This window comes from Hippocampus guttulatus, chromosome 1 (assembly GCF_054856545.1).
Source record: "Hippocampus guttulatus isolate MCC_2025c chromosome 1, RoL_Hgut_1.0, whole genome shotgun sequence".
Taxonomy (NCBI): Eukaryota; Metazoa; Chordata; class Actinopteri; order Syngnathiformes; family Syngnathidae; genus Hippocampus; species Hippocampus guttulatus.
Window position 1 is genome coordinate 24369235 of NC_141261.1, and position 16680 is coordinate 24385914.

Below are 16680 nucleotides of genomic sequence, written 5' to 3' on the forward strand. Positions count from 1 at the left end.
AGACGTGAGGAGAGAAAGTCAGTCCTGCAAGTTCGAGTTGTATTTTTATCTGACACTTGCATCGAAGAAGGGAAAGCGTGGGCCCCATCGAGAGTGGCGCGGTGGATGGGTGCCGCCGAAAGACAGTCCAAAATAAGGCTTTCTTCTTTAGCTGATTAAAAGAAGTCTAACCAGAAGAGTGGAAGTCAAAAGTATCCACCACAGATTAATCCAATGCCTTTGTTACAATGTGCACAACAATTTTAAAAAAAGTAAACCAAAAACATTTTAAAAACAAGACAATTGTTTATTGGGTTTTGCTGTTAAAATGACAACAGTGTTTCAAAGTAAACATTGAGCACTATTTGGCAATCTTTGAGAAGAACTCTAAAGATTTGGTGTTCCGGCTGTATCACAACCAAGTTTCACAACTGATATGTGGGGTTAAGATTCCTGCGATGCTGTGATGTGAAGCTCCTCCAATGCCCTGACATATGATTTAAATCAGATTCAACAATGTTGTGTTCCTACTTATTTACAAAGAGAAAAGGAGCGTGAGCCCTCAGCGATCCACGCAAACGATTTACTAGTCTGTGGTCAATCAATCAAAAAGGTCTGCTAAGACCGCACAGTCGGAAGAACTTGACATGCACTGCCCCCTGCTGATCAGTCCAACGTCTCATAACTTGATGATACAGCGAAGAAATGCCACAGATGACTAGAGGATCATCGTTTGTGCATTAACAGCTGATCAAGATGTAACGGAAGTTGTCAAAAAGTTGAAACTGACTTCATGATAAACAACCACACATTCACACCTACAAGAGGCAGTCGAGATAAACACAATCTAAAAAAATCACTTTTACAAGTTACGTGTGCTTTAACATATTGCACTTCCCCAACAAAATAACAGAATAATTCACAGTATGGTCGGTCGAAGTCACATGATCCCCCTGACGGGGTTTCACTTGGCTTTCAATACGTAAGACACAAGTGTAAAGCATTCCTTTTGTGCATTTTTCTAAGTCAGTTTGACTTTGTAAACTTAGCCCCCCCCCCCCCCCCGCACACCCCCAAAAAATTCCAAAGACAAAATGTAAAGCAGCTCAGACTCTTTAGCCCTCAGACTACACAAGGTACCCCGTCATCCCATTTCCCCAGCGCAACTTCCCACTCACCGACCAACTGTACAGCAGTCCAAGCTGCACCATATGCGAGTCCGATTTCAACTCTTAAAATAGTGGAACATCCTTCAAGAAGAAAGTGTCGGGAAGTTTCAGAGAAGATGAGAGCGAGCAATCCATCAATCTGGAGCAGGAAGAGGAAATGGTCTCACAGCTACAGCATAACACTTGAAAATAGTTTTGCTGACTTTTACGTGTTTCAGAAGCCATCATCTCGGCTCCTCTTTTGGGGCTTCACTGCCCATGAAATATGGCTTTGATTCACATTGGGCCCCCGCCCCCTGAGCCATAACCACGTCTCTGGTTAAACCTGTTGGGGCTGTCATTATGCGCATGTGAACGCACATGCCTTGAGATTTTGGTCATCGAACATCTGCGCAGACCACCCACTGCACACAGTCAAGTGGCCGCATCTCCCTTGGCCCTTTGCGCCGTACAAGCTTTGTTGCCAATGACGACGACAATGCACTCCACAGCTGCGTTTGTTACTCAACGCTTTAAAAAAACAAAACACGATGACAAGGGAGAGGTCACTGGATTTTGGACAGTCCGCTTGCCAGAAGAAGTCTGAACGGGACAGTGGAGCGTGAGACAGTTAAGGGCAGTCGGTGGAGACCTGCAAAGGGAGACGATGAAATTAAATTGAGCACAATTGCAGGGTGGAGTGCTAAAACCAGGGAAAATAGTGGTTAAGGTGAAGCCAGAGTCAATTAATCATGGAACAAAAGTGAGCTGGGAGGCAATGGGAAAGAATAAGTGAGGTGGCCTTAGCATAGAGATGCTATCTAAACTGTAAGGAAGGGGGACTGCGCGTGTGTGTGTGTGTGTGTGTGCGTGCGTGCGCTTGCTTTGAGAGCTTGTTTGTGTTGGGCGGAGGGTTCGTGGCTGTGTGTGCTGCGAGGGGGTCTAGGGCGGTGGGCCTGAAGGTCCCCCAAGGGGATCCGACTCTCCTCCTGTCCTTTGACACTTTCCTGTATGAATTGTATTCTTTCTATCTGAGGAAAAGCGGCCAGCCCACAGGGAAATGGGGCCCATGCTGGGAAACTCTTGACGGCTATCCAAGCGCAGTCAATTTCAGCTCAAAGCGCTCACGCCATTCAGATATGCTGTCATTTTGACTTGCAAAGCCACACAAATAAAAGAATACCGACCAAATGCACGGATGAGTTCCCTCTGCACAGCCCACGTGACCGTCTTGATCAGAGAGGCAGAGGTGAGGCCAGCAAACAGCATGTTGTACAGGAATACAACGTAGAAGTTCCCAAGCCAGTTGTAGCGACCAAAGTCTCCCAACAGGTCAAAGCGCGTGATCCCTAAGACCACAAGACAGTAATACAAGTGAATGACGCCAACACAGGTAGCAAAGGCTGCAAACGCCCTCTTGTGGCCGTTATTTAACTACAACTGCAAATTGCTGACTGTTTCCTTCCATCCATAATCCTTACCAAGTGTCCGTGAAAAGACTGGAAGTGCTGAGCTCAGGATGAGAAGAGAAACACAGTTGGCAATCATCTAAAAGGGAACAGAAAAATAAAATTGTTTTCATGTTTTACATGCCCATGAGCTGTTAATGTAGTATAGTCAGAAGATGAAAGAAAAGTCAAATGATGGGCAATTGGGCTGGATTTACACGACTTGGTTCAAGTGGCAATTCCTATTGTTTGTTCATGATCTACAACATACACATACGTGTGCAGACCCAAACTGCATAGACAAAACTCTGGAGAACGCACAGACCACTGAAATTTGCGAGGGTACTTTCTATTGTACCTATAGAAAGTAACTGCCAGGTTGATCAGTGGATGCAATATTCGTCTTCTTCAAAGTCCCCATGAAGTGAAAATAAATATGGCATCCAAATTCATCACACCACAGAGAAGAGTGTTGATAACACCTAGCAAATTGGAATGATTAAAAGAATTAAGTATGCGAACTGAAGCTTGAAATCATGCCCCCCTACCCTCCCTCAAAAGCTGTGGGCGTGTCCACTGAAAGTGCTGAAATCAACTTCCAACCAAGTAACTCGACTGCAACCTGGGAAAATTGATGCTAATTTATCATCCTTCTTATTCCTACTTGTTTGGGCTATGAAAACATATCCACTTAAAGCCTCTATCTAGGATATATTCCACTAAGTCATCTCATGGCTTGCTGTGACAACGAGTCGCTCTGAAGCTAGCTAACTAACTGCAGGTCATGTGCACTGGATAATCGCTGATGTGGAGCACAAGTTCTGAAAAATTGGGGATTTGGAGACTCATGCCGGCATCCAACTGCGCCTAATTTTACCCACATGCAAAAATCTAAACAAATAAAAGAAACCAGGAAACAAAAAAGCTTAATGCTACATCTCTACAATTGACTGCTACATAGTTCTCAGTCTTTGCATGTTTTCAGCAAGTATTTTCAAACAGGTATTATATTTTGAAACAAATCTATTAATTGACGTAAGTGCAGTTTTTGCGTGTATTTTGGCAGAGTGGATTGTGGAGATACCTGTGTGAGGTTAGTGTCTTGTGCACGAGGTACCAAGCTGGTGAAGAGAGGAGAGCTATAGAATCCTACAACTGATGAAACCATTAAATAGCTGTCAGTCATTATGAAGGACAACACAGAATTGTTTCAGTAAGTTTTTTCGAGGGCGATAGTCCCACACATACGTCACTAAATAAAAATAGCCTGCTGGCCAATTACAGTGCCATTGCACTTAAAAGGATACAGTATAAGGACAACTTGAACTGCTGCACCCAGTGAACCAAACATTGAGAAGGAGGCCATCCCAAGGTGAGGGTCCTAAATGGACAAAAAAATAAATAAATAAGCAGCTGGACATGAAGAGACCCTCAGCATTTGCTGCAAAAACCTCTCACGAAATCCTTACTTCCATTCCTCTGGGCATTGCCGTCTCGTCAAGGAGTAGCTCCAGCACATTGAAACACACCATCAGAACACATAACACCTGAAGACACACAAATATTTCCAAAGGTCTCATTGGCTGCCTGAAAGACTGACTTCAATCAGCCTGGGAGAACATTGTGAATAATTACGGTGAGGGCGAGGAGCATAAGCATAGCCAGCGGATAGCCCAAGTTTCTCTGCCAGGGCGATGCTTTCCTTCGCTTCTCTGTCAAGACCGAAAGAAGAAACCAGTTAAGAAAACAATGACTGTACCTTGTGAACACCGCTAGAGAACTGAAACGCACCCAAGGCGATACGCTTTGTTCGGACAGCTTGATGCTCTTTCTTCATTGCTTCAATGTTCAGCTTGACCCAGCAGGACTGAGAACTGCCATCTTGACCCAGACAAAACATCACCTTGAAACTTAAACAAAAACCAAGAAGGTTCACAGGCTACTCACACTTCAATTTCCTGTAAAGCGAGTCCTCCTCCAGTGTGGTGCAGCTGAGGGCATCGTCGACATCTTCAAACAGCTGAGAGAGCAGACAAACATCAGTTAAAAAAAAAATGCACTGTGCACACTGATCTGATCTTTGTGTTGCCATCCCTGATCCTGGCGACCAGTACCACAATACATGTTTAGTAAGCACACACGTCAAACTAATGCATGGGCTGGATGAATCAGTGAAGAATTCATATGATATTGCAGGACTGTCCCAAATATTCCAATTATGACTTTTTTTAAGGGTCATTGGGCGGTATGGTTCAGAGTGCACATCATATTAAAAAAAAGCAAAAATAGTTAGAAATTCTGAGAATGGACATTTGTACGGTGACCCTAAACAGCAAAACACAACAACAAATAAAAGCAATGTGGTGCCTCACTGAATATCAAGTATGTCACTCACCTGTGGTTTGACCAACAGGCGGCCTGTTACACTGAACATGCGAGACAACCCAAAAGGTGTGCACACTGAGGAGAACAAATTCACAGACAATATGATAAAGCATCAACAATGTCGAACGGTCTCGTATGCACAACGAGGGAGACCTACGCAGGAGCAGCAGCACTCCAAAGAGAGAGATGCCCGAATATAAGTAGGGAAGGTAATACTCCCACAGATCTGCAATTGACAAGCACACACAGGCAGACGTTTGTGTCAAGAAGTTCTCAAGTGTATCAATATACAGGTGACCGACCATAGAGGCTCTTCCTGGCCAAGTTGTCGTGCAGCAGGGCTGATGCCACCCACACAATGCCCAACACCAGGAGGGCTAACAGCAACAACAGGACAACTGCTTCATATACTCGTGCCATCACTCCCTGCACACACAAACAAAACGCGTATTCAAGCACAGATCTCAAAGAGCACGCTTTACTCAAAAGGTTCATGATTACCTTTTTGGATCCGACAAATCCCTCAGACTCAGTGAAGAAGTACGCAAACGGCATGAGGAAGACCAGGGACAAATTAGAGAAAAGAAAAACGAGGTTCCACAACCCTGACAAAAGAGAAGAAATGTTTGTTGAGGCCTCCATTGCAGTTCCACAGTATACCACTGAGCGGCAGCATTTTTCTACTCCTTGTAACTCGTCAAGTATGCATCATGCTTACAAAAATGAAGAGAAACATTTTGGGGTACAGTGCAAGATACACCATGTTAAAACAATCTCAGACATGAATCACTTGAGGTAGTCCCTTAAAAAGTCACTTAGTGACCGTTTCTGATGCGTTGGAAAGTTAAGATACGAATACAAAAATGTACCATGGATCAGAGAGCCATTGAGCCATTGCATGTAGTAGCTGTGTGGGAAGGTGAGCAGGACCTCATTGGACAAAATCGAGATGGGCAGAAGCAGCACGGCACACACAGCAACGGAGAGCGTGAATGTACACAGCCACAGCCTGGAGGAGGAGACCAGAGGCATTGTTTTACAAAAGTCATACTCAAACGAAAGTCACATTTTTGTTTGTTTTTAACACTGGTCTGGGACGACAGCTTTGGTAAAAGTCCAAGGTGATCCGCAGGAGGTAAGACGACAGTGCCAGCGTGTAGGAACAAAGGGCAAAGGGATACTGGACTGTTCCTATCTCAATCAGCAGCCACACACTCGACAAGGCAATAAAGTTGGAGCTCAGCGCACTGCGTGCATCTCGGTTCATTCACACTGCATGACGCCAATCAACGTGAGGGAGGTAAAACAGATTGCCCCAAGTCAGTTAATCATTATGAGCTTTTCACTTACGCAATTCTGTTGACTGTAGCGTCCTCAATATCATCTGAAAGAGAGCACAGCAATACCTTTCATTTTTTTTCCATTGAGAACGACATGTTTCAGAATTTAAAGAGGTCATTTTGAATGGAATTACATTATCCAACCATCCATCCATCCATTTTCTAATCCGAATATCCTCACAAGGGCCGCGGGCATACTGGAGCCTATCCCAGCCGTCTTTGGGCAGTAGGCGGGGGACACCATTAACCTGCCAAGCATGTTTTAATAATGTGGGATGAAACCGGAGTACTCAGTGAAAACTCACGCAGGCACTGGGAGAACATGCAAACTCCACACGGGAAGGCCGGAGCCGAATTTGAACTGTGCACCTCTCCACTGTGAGGCGGACGTGTAACTAGTTTACTATCGTAATTACATTATGTTAATAAAAACAAAACACGCGAGTCTCTATTGTCATGACAAATGCAAACTCTGAAGGAGTGTGAACTCCAACCTCATGTGTGCCTAGCAGAGGCACAGTGTAGTAGCAGCGTTCATAGAGGAATGATGTGTGTGTGCGCGTGTGTGGGGTGTGGGGGTAAAAAATTGTCACTGGCCTCAACGGGCATGAGGGAGGGGTTTCGAAACATTAGGGGCATTCACACAGCAACTTTTACTCCGGTGTAGCACCGAGGCTGCCCCCATAGAGCGTTCACAGGTACAAAGTTACACCCGTGTAGCCCCTGAAAACAGCTTAAACTGGAACAAATTTAACCCTGCTTAGGAGGTGTCACGTTTTGCGAGATGGTAGTTGTAGGACCCCAAAAAGCAGGGAGGCTTGACCAAAATGTATTTAACAAAAAATACACACAGGAGTACAATGGAAAAAACACAAAGTCGAAGTACTCAAAAATGCCTGGAAATCACAAGTATCAAACCAAATTACAGCAGGAAACAAAACATGACAGGTGCACATGTATGCTCACATACTCACAGCTCACAATGACCCAACCAAGACTGGCAGAAACTCAGGGAACTAAATACAAGCCAAGTGACGAGACAACGAGAAACACCTGGACAACACACAAAGGGTTGAGGGAGCTAATTTGTTACACACAAGGAACACTGATAACGAGAACAGGTGGCGAAAAAAGGGCACATGAGGAATCAAAACCAAACGTAACCAGATCGAAACATAACAGTACCCCCCTCCCCCGCCCCCCCCTCAAGGGATGGATCCCAGACGTCCCAAAGTCACCCAGTGGCCGGAGTCTGTGGAAACAGGGCGGGACGCAACACTTGCGTCACCGGGGACGGGAACAGAGGGCGACAGCAACCTTTGGCTCGCCGGGAATAGGGACGGAGGGCGACAGCAACCTTTGCCTCGCCGGGAACAGGGACGGGCGACGGCAACCCTTGCCTCGCCGGGAATAGGGACGGAGCGACAGCAACCCTTGCCTCGCCGGGAATAGGGACGGACGGCGACGGCAACCTTTGCCTCGCCAGGAACAGGGACGGGCGACGGCAACCCTTGCCTCGCCGGGAATAGGGATGGAGGGCGGCGGCAACCCTGGCCTTGCCGGAAACAGAAAAGGGAGGCAGTGGGACCAGGCCTCTAGTCCTGCGGGGTCCAGTAGGTTGGGTCATTCTGTCACGTTTTGCGAGATGGTAGTTGTAGGACCCCAAAAAGCAGGGAGGCAGGGAGGAGCAAGGTGGATTGACCAAAATGTATTTAACAAAAAATACACACAGGAGTACAATGGAAAAAACACGAAGTCGAAGTACTCAAAAATGCCTGGAAATCACAAGTATCAAACCAAATTACAGCAGGAAACAAAACATGACAGGAGCACATGTATGCTCACATACTCACAGCTCACAATGACCCAACCAAGACTGGCAGAAACTCAGGGAACTAAATACAAGCCAAGTGACGAGACAACGAGAAACACCTGGACAACACACAAAGGGTTGAGGGAGCTAATTTGTTACACACAAGGAACACTGATAACGAGAACAGGTGGCGAAAAAAGGGCACATGAGGAATCAAAACCAAACGTAACCAGATCGAAACATAACAGGAGGTGGTTTAAAATCTTACTCCGGAGTAAATGCTAGTTTGCGAGGCAGCACCGCATCTTTTATTTCCGTATTATTACAATCGTATTATTTCCGTATTATTGCACGGCCGCAGAAACTGCCGTGTGAACGCAAGTGGGGCTGCACCGGGGTTAACGCGCTTCTCTTTAGTAAGCAGCTTTTTACGTGTGAACGCTCCACAAAATTTACACTGGTTTAAGATATATCGCAACAAAATACGTCGGTGCAGCGCCGATGCAAATGTGTGCCGTGTGAACACCCCTAATGTGTACAAGTATGATTGGAGTCTCCGGTTTAAAAAAAAAAAAAAAAAAAAAAAAAAAAAGGATTTATCATGACCCCCCCCCCAAAAAAAACTGCAAAGAATGACTGGTTGAGAATGCCAACTGTTCAGAAAATTATACTGAAAACCCTTCTGTTTCACATCATGTGTGTTGTATGACCATTTAAGTAAATACGACTGCAGACCCAAAAACAAGTTATTTGCTCCTCAATTCCACAAACAATTTGAGCTGAGAGTATAGCGTTGCATTGCTCAAGTGCTACTTAACTGCAGGCCTATTCTGCTCTTGCATGCAGACAGTTACCCACGGCGTGTAATGAAGTCCAGCCAGCCACAGCAAACCAAAGACAACTTGGCCTGGTGACAATCCTCATCTGCTTTCAATGAAGGCAAGTTATCGAAATTGTTATGTAAGCACCAGGCCCGGAGAGCCAAAGAAATTGGATCAGGATATTTGCACTTTTGACAACCAAAACTAACATTCTAGCCAATCAGCAACATTCCTTGAAACAATTAGACATTGCACACGTGAGAAAATGTCCCTGCAAAAATACTGAATTAAACAGAACAGTTTGTCGACCTGTTTCTCTTCTAATTTTTCACTCTAATGTAAAACGTTAAAAGGCACAAACACGCTACAGTTTGTTCACAAGTGACGAGTTTATGAGCTAGCATGAGATGCTAACAGAGCAAACTACGTCTTCACTCTGGGGCATATTTTCCCATTTGCGCTTCAGTTCATTCCTTGCGCGCCTTTCAAGATGCAGCAATTCTCCCGTCAAGGCTTCCTACACACCCACCATGCCGAATTTGGGAAGCCGCGAGCCGCCACCAAAGAGGCTTCACCCACTGAATTCTGACGAGCCAATCAAGTCCAGAATGGTGGAGATTTCCTGACAGATGTGAATTCCCCCGCAAAAAACGTCACACTTAAAACATTAAATTAACTTGCCCAGTAGATCTGGAAGTAAGACTGATCGTCACCAGAGATGTGCGTGCGGCTCATCAAACAGTATCAAGCATTTCTAATTGCATTCTGTATTTGAGAAATACAATAATAGTCATTTCATCAGAGTACAACTGTATGTTCATTATGGCTTGCTTATCTGCATCAGTAGAAAAGCGAGTGAGCTGGTCGCTGATTAAGCATTGCTTAGCAATCTCTATGGATTACACAAGAGGCACATCCATCGATGAAATAAAAACAAATGATTCCAATGGCTACCATTACAATGACAGCACTGTTGAGAATTTCAGAGGGAATTCCCTCATTTCAAGAGTGCGTACATTTTATGAAGGTGTCTAAGTGACACTCTTAAGTCGATGGGAGAACTCGCACAGCCCACAAAATGTGCAGCAGCATCGCGCCTTTTCCGACTTTTAAGCACACGAGAGAAGACGCCCTTTAGTGCGCTGCGCTCCCTCATCAAACTTCACAACAGGGGGAACTCCAATGCATAACATTAGCTCAGAATTCAATCAAACCATAACTAACTAAACTTCAAAGTAGAAACGTCGCAAAGTTAGACTGGTAAGATTGCTAAACAATACACCACAGAGCCAAAGCTTGTGTTCATCATTTCTGGCTATCATGACACTTAATCACTGACGGACGCTGGACAAAAGTCTTCACCTTTGTGTTTTGGTTGTTGAAAAGTTGTCGAGTATGCTTTGGTCAGTGTAAGACGACCCCAAAGTTATAAGTCAACAACATTCTTCACCACCCCTTCCATGTCTTGATCCACTGGGATATCGCCTGGAGTCAAAGCTGCATAACACCAAACATTCCTTCTGAACCTTCAGTGTTCTGTCCACACTTTCAGCCATGACACTGTGTATACATGGGTTGCAATCTTTGCAAATTCCTACAAGTAATCATTTAACACTGTATAGGAAAAGAATAATGGGTATGGTTGTTGTTTTTTTATTCTTTGAAAATGTTCTGTGCCTGATGAATGTTTGAAGTGTTATATTGAAGATAGTGAACAACTGTGCTTGCTTGACAAGAGCGACCTTCAGATTTAGCATAAAAAGTCATACCAACTTTCTTGTCCAACCATCATTTTACTCTTGCACTACAATGAAGTAGCTGATTAATTGCTCCAATGTATTTGATGATACATAATTATGGAAGATGTTCCAAGAGAACTCCATGTAGTTGGAAACAGGTCGTGTCAAAAGGACTCATTTAGGCTGTTAAACACCCAGATTGTCTTCTAATAAATGACCCACACTCGGGTCCATGCGGTCAGGGTAGGCAGGTGAGGCAGTGCCGCCCCCTGCATGTGAAGAGAAAAAATTAAGCAACAAAAAAATAACGTATTCATGATATTACGTTCAAATTAAGCTCTCTGGTCCATCGTTTATACTGATTTCCTTTCCCAATCCAAAAATTCAACATTAAAATAGCTGAAGGGGCATATTTTCGGTTCAAATACATGGGCTCAAGAGAGGTGATCGTCATAAGACCAAATGATATATATATATATATGTATATATATATATATATACATACACATACACACACACACAGGTATATATATATATATATATTGTATTTTTTTTTTTTTAGAAAAGAGAGATCGGACAACAAGAACAAACGACAAAAAAAAACAAGCCAACACATGAACTCTCTGGTCCGTGTTCCAACGGTAAGGCTTTACTGTAGGGGGAGAGGAGAGGTTTCCTATTAGCATTGGATCCCCTCCCCCACAGATGGGGAATGCTTCGCAGACTGGCCGAACTCCAATGTGGATACACAGCTCGAAGGCTTTATAAAACACTTCCCGATGGGTCCAAGTAATGAAGGGCAGTCTGTTGGCCGTGTATTATCTCCACTTAATCCAAAAGCAAACAAATAAAGGTTTTACTCACCGGTGACAAATTCTGCAGTCTTCTTGAAGCGTGCAAGGATGAGGTAGGACACGATGTAAAGGCATGTAAACAGGAGTACACAGATCTGCACAAGACACAGAACGATATAACATTTGAGAGACATTCAACATAGGAAGGGAAAACGTTCCAAATGCCCTGTTGTGGACTTTCATATACTGTACAACTGATTTTTCCGCATCTCAAGCCTAATGCAGTCAATGCATTTGAGACTCTGATGCCGACATTATCCACAAGAGCCACAAACAAACAAAAAGACAAAAACAAACAGGCTCTGTTATTGTAGAATATTTCAATTTGTACATATTCAGATAAAATATAAAAAACGCATCCGATTAATAGCAAAACAGATCAAGTATGCTCGCAAAGGCACGGAAAGACAGATGGGGCCAGAAGATTATCACCTCATTAAAACAAATAATTCTAAATGGGTGACAGTGTTGTTAAGAAGAGCGAGATTAAGAGGGAAAACGTGGTCTGGCATAGCAAGTAATGATGGGCTGCCTGCAGATATCATTGTTTTTGACATTAGGCTGTCAAATATGTAGGTCAAATCTATTGTTCATGCTCTGCTGGCTGATGAATCTCAACATTTTGCCCCAGAATGAGGTAAACTGTCATATTGCTTGAATCGGCAGGCCAAAAGAAAGAAGGCATCTCGCAACACATCTTCACGATGGCTGCCTAAGGGAGAACCGAAAGCCGATAATCACCTGGACGGTGTTTAAACACGCTCAACTGGATTTCCATCCAAATTTGTCTCTCAGCGGTGTCATTCTGACTGAATAAAAAGGAAGTGAGCTCACATTCAACAAGGCCAAGATCCAGTTTGGAGATGCATCAAAATTCATGCCTGTGGGAGTGTTAATGCTGCAGCAGACTGCGACCATGTCACAACACTCAACACCAAGTTTCCACGGATATGTCATGAGTGATGATACGCGCAATGGCAGCTCCTGTTTCACACAACCTCTCTGAGCTCATCCGCCCCTACACACCTGCCCGGCGCCTCAGGTCTGTGGACCAGACTTTATTAGAAGTACCAAGAACTAAACTGAGGCTCAGAGGGGATCGAGCCTTTTCTGTTGCTGGTCCCTCTCTCTGGAATGACCTCCCACTAAACATTCGGCAAGCCTCCTCGCTGCCCATCTTCAAAACCCTCCTCAAAACTCACTTGTATTCTTTGGCATTCGACTCAGCATGACTTAGATTTGTTCTTGGTTTTACTGTTTGGTGCTTTCTACCGCCTTTATTACCGATTTGTCTTACTGTTTATTGTGCATGTTAAATTGCTCCATGTACAGCACTTTGTATGCAGCGATGGCTGTTTGAAAGTGCTCTATAAATACTGTTGACTTGACTTGACTTGACTTGACAACAGTGACAACAGTTCTTTGCGTGATCACATGTCTGTCCTTGCCCAAGTAGCCATTCACACCACAAAATGAAAATGTTTTATTGATTTAAAAAACATGCAAGGATGGCATCAAGATGGAATTTCATCAGCCTAATGGAAAAAAAAAAGAACTGGGTAGCTTTAAACAGCAAGCAATTTGTCTCCACCCAAGGATTACCGGTACTTGAACTATTATTGCTTTCTTTACATGTCATGTTTTCAAAATATAATCATCATGACAACAGATTCACAAACATAAGTCAGAGGTGGTAGAAAAAAAGGCAATGTGGTGACTCACCACATTTAAGTAACAAAAGCAGTAGGATTTGCCACAAGAAAGCGCCATCCTTCCTTGTCCCTCGAGACCTCAGGTACTCATTCCACCTTTGAGTGAATGTCTGACGGTGGTCATCTGACAGGGTCTTACCTGAAGCTCGAACCCACATTTCCACCCTCCTTCGGGTTAAGAATCGTGTACGCTTTACCGGCAGGCTTGCCGCTACACTTAACGCACAAGCCAACTGTTCATTAATGTAAGAGTTGATTCGTCATGCCTGGAGAGTGAGACAAGGACGAGGGAACAGAATAGCAGTAGTTGTTGTGTAAGGTTTCACATGCGACATTAGCATAGCAGCCGAGCAAACACACTAGCCTGCACATCAAAGTAATGTTCTAAACCGAAGTTAGCTATTCATATCATAGCGGAGTGTCATGTTGAAAAAGTTCAGAAACCAAAATACACTTCTTGCGTGTGACATCTTCATTGATATCGTAGGCATTGATCTGAAAACTTCTAAATCACAACGTGATAAATTTCTTTCTTTTTTTTTTTACAAATCTATACTACTGGTCACTCCACATGTGTGAATGTTCTATTTTTTTTATATCTTATTGGCCAATCTTAAGTGCTGAAAACGGCTTGTGCTCTTTTTGATAATGCCATGTTGATGGTTGAAACAACATGACATTTTTGGGGTCTCGTGTAAAGTGATGATTTTGGAGCAACAAGAATTACGCCCCATTTTAGTTTATGTGTTATGCTTTATTATTGTTATTTATGTTAAATGTTCTGTAAAGTGCCTTGTTACAGCCGAAGCTCCTCTGAAAGTGATATATAAATAAAGATGCATTGTATTGTACTGTAAGAGGAATCAATCAGGAATCACTAGGCAAGCAAGCAAAATCTCAGAACCGGTTGTTATTTCCGATCCCTACTTTCAAGTCAGCGTCATTAAATCTGCGGTTGTGGGCCAGAAGCAATATGTCAGCTCCCAGATCTTATTGTGAATTTACTCATCACACATCCTACTTGATCTCTATCCAGGTGCAGGGTGTGGGCTGCGCGTGTCTCCAGCATCTACTTAACATTATGTTCACTGACCAAAGAGGCTGAAGTCTTGGTTGTGTTATTTCTGTTTGTGGGTCAGTAACAATATGCAACGCCCCCTCCACCTCCCTCCCCCCCAAAAAATACATGTTTTTCATTAACTATGTGGTGGCAAAATGAGACCTGGAAGCACTCATCAGTGCTTCACAACAACAACAGGGATTGTGAATCATGCTGGATACCTGAAATCTGGAATCATTTTTGACTCGTTTGAGTATTCCATGCTATATTCAAGCACCAATGGACTAGGTGGGCTCAGTGTGAAACCCTGGCTCTTACATAAATGAGAATAAATGATCAACAAATAACCCTGCGACAAGAGTTGGCTTTAGTGTGTGTTCATATTTGGGAAGATGGTCGCAAATTATGATTACAGTAATAAAAACCATTAAAAACGGTTTTGTTTTGTTTTCTGGTGCAATGAAGGGAGGCAAAATGTGCAATGGAATCTCAGTCAGGAATGTGGAAAATATGCAAACTCGACATTGAAAAGCCAGCCAGCTGGCAGGTTCAGCTTCAGAACCTGTTGTTGAGAGCCTGATGATGATTAATGTAATTTATTAACAGTAATGTCTAAATGCAAAAAGCTCTGACCACTAGAACTATTGTTTACATCACTACAGTTGCTTCAACCAAGTGATGACAAGTTGATTAAAGTACAACATTGTTGGTTTTGCATCTACAAATGCGTTAAATTATTTTTCTTATTTGAAGAATTACAAGAAAACAAGCATGCGTTTTCATCACAGGCAACAATATGTATACAGTATGTTGTAAATTAAAATGAAGTAAATGATATAACAATCAACTAGAAGTTGTCTCTGTGGTGAAGTCATAACACAGTGACTGTGAGTGTTCACCCACATGTAGGTCATTCACTTTTTAACGATCACAATTTTTAAAATCAAACTCAGAGGCACTCTTTTTGTGAGCCATTACCACAGTTTCTGGTCATCTTCACGTACAATTGGGCTTGCGTAGTATAACGCCTTCCTACGTAGTCAAGGATGACACCGTTGCTGATGCTTTGCGTCTTTCTATGTTGAAAGCATAGAGAGTTGATAAAAGCTATTGATTTATTTTTATGAGAAATAATGTAAGTGAAGGTGGTTGGGAATCACTGTAGTACAGTATAGACATAGAATGTAGGCGTGCCGTTTCGGATATGTATGTAAACCTGGATCAAATTCTCAGCATGTGATACAAGTGAAAACATACACAGCAGAGGACAAACGGAAATGAAGAGAGAAAAAGAAGTCCAGTATTGTCAAATACAAGTGGTGATGGGGCCACTTCCTCTCTACCAGATGCATCCGTTGTGCGCACATATATATACATATACATGCACACACACACACACACACACACACCTACCTACATATATACACACACACATATACATATACAGTATAGACACATTTATATATATGCACACACACATACATATGTATACTGTATATACCTGTATATACACATATACATATATATAGTATACACACACACACAGAGTTGCAATTCAACTTTGAGTGAGCGATTCCAAAGCAGGGCTTCAAGTACAGCATCGTAACTTCATGTTTCAGACTGCATTGTTTGTTGGCTTCAAAACGAAAAAGCTAATTTTCCGAGAACGCAGGCAGCACTTACGATGGTCTCCCTGACACGGTTGTGGAAAAGTTGCTCCCTCACCGACACGTCGTCCGTTTCCATCCTCCGACACCATAACAAAAAAATGTCGTGTTCAGAGGCCGATCAGTTGGACTCGTCGCCAGAATATTTACAGATGGAGCATATTGTCGCAATGAAGGCAGAGAAGTCCGGGTTGAGTGAGCGACTATTAGCAGCATGCTACGCAACTCAGTTAAGAAGACAGGGGGCGGGGCTGAAGGGCGGGGCTAATGAGAGGGCAGTGCCACAGGTAGCTGTCATCATCACATAAATCAGTCAATCAATCAATCGATCAATACAGCATAGTTACGTTTTGACTTCATACTAAATATGCTAGAGAAGGCAATCTCACCTTGAAGGTTGGTTCGTACACACACACACGCACACACACGCACACACACTCCCGATGTCACACTTAGTTCACTTTTGCTGTCGATAGTGCTCGCTTGGCTGGACTGACATCTATTGGCAGTAGTTGGAAGTTACAGAGGACAAAATCGTTGGTGAACCCAAGTACTGTAGTTTTTGAGGTAGCTATACTTTACCTTGAGCGGTACCTTTCTGAATATGACGTTGCACCTATATATATATATATATATATATATATATATATATATAGAGAGAGAGAGAGAGAGAGAGAGAGAGAGAGAGAGAGAGAGAGAGAGAGAGATACTGTA

General features: G+C 43.3%; 1 protein-coding gene across 1 annotated transcript; it reads right to left on the reverse strand.

Annotated features, from left to right (window-relative positions):
* Positions 1–265: 265 nt before the first annotated feature.
* On the reverse strand, positions 266–16186 carry lmbr1l (limb development membrane protein 1-like). The gene is made up of 17 exons (XM_086121648.1): positions 15983–16186; positions 11538–11622; positions 6311–6344; positions 5830–5969; positions 5462–5565; positions 5263–5386; positions 5118–5186; positions 4971–5035; positions 4523–4595; positions 4367–4456; positions 4211–4287; positions 4045–4122; positions 3883–3956; positions 3660–3750; positions 2609–2675; positions 2315–2476; positions 266–1779 (listed from the first exon to the last, which is right to left on the reverse strand). The coding sequence occupies exons 1-17, from the start codon at positions 16043–16045 to the stop codon at positions 1694–1696; spliced, it is 1482 nt and encodes a 493-aa protein (XP_085977774.1). The 5' UTR covers positions 16046–16186; the 3' UTR covers positions 266–1693.
* Between the last annotated feature and the right edge of the window lie 494 nt (positions 16187–16680).